We start from the raw sequence: 4994 nt of genomic DNA on the forward strand, positions 1-4994 counted from the left end.
TTCCTTTCTTTTTTTTTTTTTTTTTTTTGAGACAGAGTCTTGCTCTGTCCCCCAGGCTGGAGTGCAGTGGCGCGATCTCGGCCCACTGTAACCTTCACTTCCCAGGTTCAAGTGATTCTCATGCCTCCCGAGTAGCTGGGGTTACAGGCTCACACCATCACACCTGGCTAATTTTTGTATTTTTGTAGAGATGGGGCTTCACCATGTTGGCCAGGCTGGTCTTGAACTCCTGACCTCGGGTGATCCGCCTGCCTCGACCTCCCAAAGTGCTGGGATTACAGGCGTGAGCCACTGCGCCTGGCCTTCCTCACCCACTTTTCATACCTCCAGGCTTTGGTGGACTGTCCCTGTAACACCTATGGCTGCAGGGAGGCACTCTGCCCCCAGGTTATGAGTGGAGAGCAGGACTCCTGCCAGGGCTTCACCTGATGCTGAGTTTCTCAGCCAGTGCCATAGGTGGAACTGGGATTCGAACTCAGGTCTGGATTACCCCATGGGCTGGTCCAGGGAGGGTGGCCCTTTCCCCCCAGGCCAGGAAACACCCACCCAAGCTCTTGGGAATACAGGCCAAGTCTTGTATTCCCGCTGCAGTGCTCTTGTCGAGTTGGTCCCTCTGCCCCCCAGTCCCTAGCCCTGGCAAATGGTGTTCATCCTTCACAGCTGCCCAGCAGACGCCTCCTCCAGGAAGCCCCCCGCTTCACAGGCACCACTAGAGTCTAACCCACTACCCAGCCAGCCAGAATCCCAGGCTAGCCCTTCCCATCTATCTCCAGCTAGACCAGGCTCCAGTGGCTGCCCCAGGATTATACTTACTCCTCTCCCAGGAGCTCTGCCCTGTTCATGGACATGTTCAATCACTTCATTCTGTCCATATATACTCATTAGGCATCTATAGTATGCCAGTCCTTTGCAAGAGACACAGATAGGAGAGAGGTCACAAAACCCCCTTTCTTCTCTTGGTAAACTTCATTGAGCCCTTGCTATGTGCAGTCTCTGTGCTGGCCAGTACCAGGACCCTCACAGCATTGCTCTGGTCTGAGCCCCAGGGCTGCAGGGCAGCCCCAGCTATACCAGCCAGCTCAAGCTCGACTGTGGCTACTGGAGTGTCAGAGACAGCAGCCCTCTAGCAGCACACCAAAAGCCTGAGTTGGAAGGAAGAATCCAAAGCCACTCTGCTCAGCAGGAGTTCCGCACTGCGGGGGGTAAGACCTGTCTCTTAGGTGCCAGCATAGCCTGTGGTGGGGCTGGGAAGAAACAGCCTGAAGAACTTTTCTCAGTGTCCCCTCAATGCTGGTCACCAACCCTGCGGTGGGCCTGTGGGCCCTTGCCACCTGACCACAGTACACGAACTGCCACTCAGTTTACTCCTCTATCTACACAAAATCAGGTTCAGAGGATACTTCCTTCATTCATCAAACAGATGAGAAGCACCCAGTAGATGCCAGGCTCCATGCTGGGCACAGAAATGAAGAGGACTTAGCCCTGCCCTGCAGTCTCCAGGCATCTGAGGGGGGAAACAACAGCGCTGGGAGCCAGATGTTTCACCAGCCTTGGCCGAAGGAGGATGTCCAGGAAGGATCCTGGGAGGTGATCCGGGAGTAAAGTTTTTTTTTTTAATTTATTTATTTTTTTTGAGACGGAGTCTCGCTCTGTCGCCCAGGCTGGAGTGCAGCGGCCGGATCTCAGCTCACTGCAAGCTCCGCCTCCCGGGTTTACGCCATTCTCCTGGCTCAGCCTCCCGAGTAGCTGGGACTACAGGCGCCCGCCACCTCGCCCGGCTCGTTTTTTTGTATTTTTTAGTAGAGACGGGGTTTCACTCTTAGCCAGGATGGTCTCGATCTCCTGACCTCGTGATCCGCCCGTCTCGGCCTCCCAAAGTGCTGGGATTACAGGCTTGAGCCACTGCGCCCGGCCCGGGAGTAAAGTTTTAAAGAACAATCAAGTAGGGAACAACAGTTCTGCAAAGTTCCAGGGGCAAGAAAGAACTGCTCTGTTGACATTCTGAAGCCTTTATGGAGCCAGTGGTGGACACTGTTTCCTTTTTCTGTGAAGCCGTCCACACAAGCCCATCCCAAATCAGAGACTCTCCCCGCTCACACACACTCTGGCTTCCTTTCCCTTAAGTGCCCAGACCAGGGCCCCAGATTCCACCTGGGCCTAGCTGGTCAATCACACTGAGCTGGGTAGGAGTGGGGAGCATCCCTAGCGCAGGACTGGTATCTGTTCCCCCTACCAAGCTGCCAGGAAATACTCTCTTGCCTGTGTGTACCACATCAGCCTCTACCCTGGTGACAAGAACTGTGCCCGCCTGCTGGCAGAGCTACCAGGATGGAGGGAGGCGGTGTGCAGGCGGGGCAGCAGGCGTGGTTCTGGCTGGGAGGGAAGGCTGGCAGTTGCCCAACCTGAGTCCCGTTGCCTGGACAAAGTCTCCCGCTACATGGGACAGGCGCCCAGAACTCTGAACTTGCCACAGCTGGGCTCCCATCGCCACCTTGCACCTGGATGGGAAAGGCATGGCTCAAGCCAGGATCCCTCCCCAGGCAGCCATGGCAGACTGGGTCGTCAATATCGGGCAGAGCTTGGTTAGAGCCCTTTGCAGCACACTGCAGGGTCTTAACTCCCAACCCACATCCCCAACAAGAACCACCAGGAGGCTCTTGTTCTCCCCATCCTGAGCTGGGATACTCCTTTGGCCCAAACCCAGGAAGCCCATTTCACAGAGTAAGCAAAGGCCAGAAGGCCAGGACCCCAGGGTGAACTCCCCAGGCTAGAAAGTGCTAAGCCAGACCCTGCATCCCTGGCTGCTGCCAGCCCAGTGTGGGAGGAGTTGCCCGGTCTCACATGACTTAGCCCAAAAACTGAGCTGGGCTCCAAGGAGCAAGCCTGGTGGGATCACGGACCCTTCTGGTGTCGGGACACAAAACTAGCCAGAAGCCCTACGTTCCCCCAGCTCTATGGTCCAGTCTCGCATTTCCTCAGTCACCACAGTAACTGCAATCAGCCTAGGGAGAGGCTGGCTAGAGACTCCTGGCTGGGCACTGGGAGGCAGCGGTACCGGAAGTGCCCTCCCCAGGCCCATCGGGCAGCAGCAGCAGCAGCAGCGATGGGCATTCCGCCGCGTCGACACCCACTCACTGCCGCTGCTGCACTCACAGCAGAGACAGGAAGAGGCAAGCGCCCAACGCAAAGCAGCCCAGGAGGCTGGGCCGCCGCCCCTTCCCGCCCCTTCTCTTCCTCCCTGAGGCAGCAGTGAAGCGGATGCCATTTTGAAACCTCCGAGGCTGTGCCCCGGAGGCCGGGTCCGCAGGGACAGTCAACAGATGGGCCCATAATGAACATACATGCTGTTCCTCGGCCACAGGCCCAGCACGAAAAGCCTTGCTTTTCACAGCCTGGGAGCCCCATGACAGTTCTGAAGCTGAGGGGCCACACCCCCCCATGCAGTACTCAGCCTACAACGGTGCTGTTGCAAGGGCCTCCCTCCCCCAACTCTAAAACCCCCAAATCAAAATCAGACTGCCACTGGGCACCACCCCTACTTCCAGTGGGAGGCTGGATGGGGACAGCCAGTAGGCCCACTGTCTTTGCAAAAGGCCAGCTGGGATGCTCCGAGGCACCCTGGCCCACCCCTAGCTGGCCCCTCAACTCCTCATTCAGCTAGTCCACCATCCTCCTTCACAGGGTCCCAAGATCCAACAAGCCCCCGAACTCTCAGAGGCTACATCCCAGGCCTTGCAGCCCAGAAGGGGTGTGGGCAGCCCAGCACCTACTAGCAGATCTCTTGGGCTCACCCGCAGGGGCAGCAATATGTCGGCTGTCTCACCACTTCCACTTCCCCCCACCCCTCTAGCAGCCACCATCTTTCCTGGCCTTGGAGGCGACCACAACCCTAACTCCTCCACACTCTCTCCTACTTCCCAGACTGGCCTTCGAAACTGGGAAACATAGAGCCCGCAGAGCCTCCCTGGGAAGCCTGAGGCCTGGCCCCCTCCCACAGCGTGACCAGTGGAGCCTCAGTCCAGCCCCGTGGGGGTTCTGCGTAAGGCAGCCTAGGCCCTCTCCAATCCGAGGCTCCCTCCTCCTAGCCCAGCCCACTTGGTGCAGGAGAGGTGGAAGGATTGGGGAAGGCCAGAGTGTAAGAGGACTTAGTGGAGGATCAGCAGAAGGTTTCCGGAGTGATGCTTGCAGAGAAGGACCTGGAGGGCAGGAAGCAGGGAGCAGGGCTCGCTGAAGGGGTTCCAGTTGGAGAGCGGGCTCAAGAGCAGTTTCCCATTCGAGAGGTTCCTTGGGTCAGAACGCACAGGTGGAAGATACAGATTCCAGACTAGGGATGGGGCACAGAGGGAGAAGGAGGGAGTGGGTAGGGGGCCTGGCAGGGGCTCCGCGGGATGCTCATGCCCAACAGGAATAAAAGGCGCAGATGAGGAAAACAAGTGGAGCCTGAGGGTTGGGGAACAAGTGGCGGGCATCCTGGGGGTTTGGGTAAAGTGTAAGGAAGGATGGCGGGGTCCCTGAAGTTCTGTGAAGCTGGTTAGCAAGGGGGGATGGCCAAGCAGGGCACTGGACCGCGGGTGTTGGGGCACTGTTGACTGGATTTGGAGGTCTGGGATGAAATAGGGGTCTGGTCTAGAGTCTGGGCAGGATCGAAGGTCTAGCCCAACCTAGAGTTTTCAACCCTGGTCCTGGCCCAGGTGTGGGGTCCCAGACAGCCCGAGTCTGGGAGTTCGAAGCCCTAGTATGAGAGGTCAAAGTCCTTGTCTGGGGATTCGAGCTGGGAATTAAGGATCCCAGTGCGGGACGCGGCCTCACCCAACAGCAGCAACTTCACCTCCCGCGCCGCCTTCTCCCCGTCCTCCCGCAGGTTCTTGTCGATCATCTTAGAGCGCTCGGCCGCCGCCTTGTCCTCGGCGCTCACGGTGCAGCCCATCCCGCCGTCCGCCGGCTCGGCCGCCGCCCGGCCCCCACACGGCCCACGGCCCGGCTCGGCCCCGCCC

At 58.4% G+C, this 4994-nt stretch overlaps 1 protein-coding gene across 2 annotated transcripts in view; it reads right to left on the reverse strand.

Moving 5' to 3' along the window:
• The window catches only part of GNAI2 (G protein subunit alpha i2), a 32961-nt gene that overhangs the window by 20454 nt on the left and 7513 nt on the right, over positions 1-4994 (reverse strand). The window contains exon 2 of one of the 2 annotated variants that reach the window (XM_017868016.1): positions 4810-4994. The exons of the other annotated variant lie outside the window; for it this stretch is intronic. Coding sequence (XP_017723505.1) covers positions 4810-4927 — 118 coding nt within the window. The 5' untranslated portion in view covers positions 4928-4994. The remainder of the gene's footprint in view (positions 1-4809) is intronic. 2 annotated transcript variants of the gene reach the window in all.

The sequence above is a fragment of the Rhinopithecus bieti genome, unplaced genomic scaffold (genome assembly GCF_001698545.2).
Source record: "Rhinopithecus bieti isolate Rb0 unplaced genomic scaffold, ASM169854v2 scaffold_3875, whole genome shotgun sequence".
NCBI lineage: Eukaryota > Metazoa > Chordata > Mammalia > Primates > Cercopithecidae > Rhinopithecus > Rhinopithecus bieti.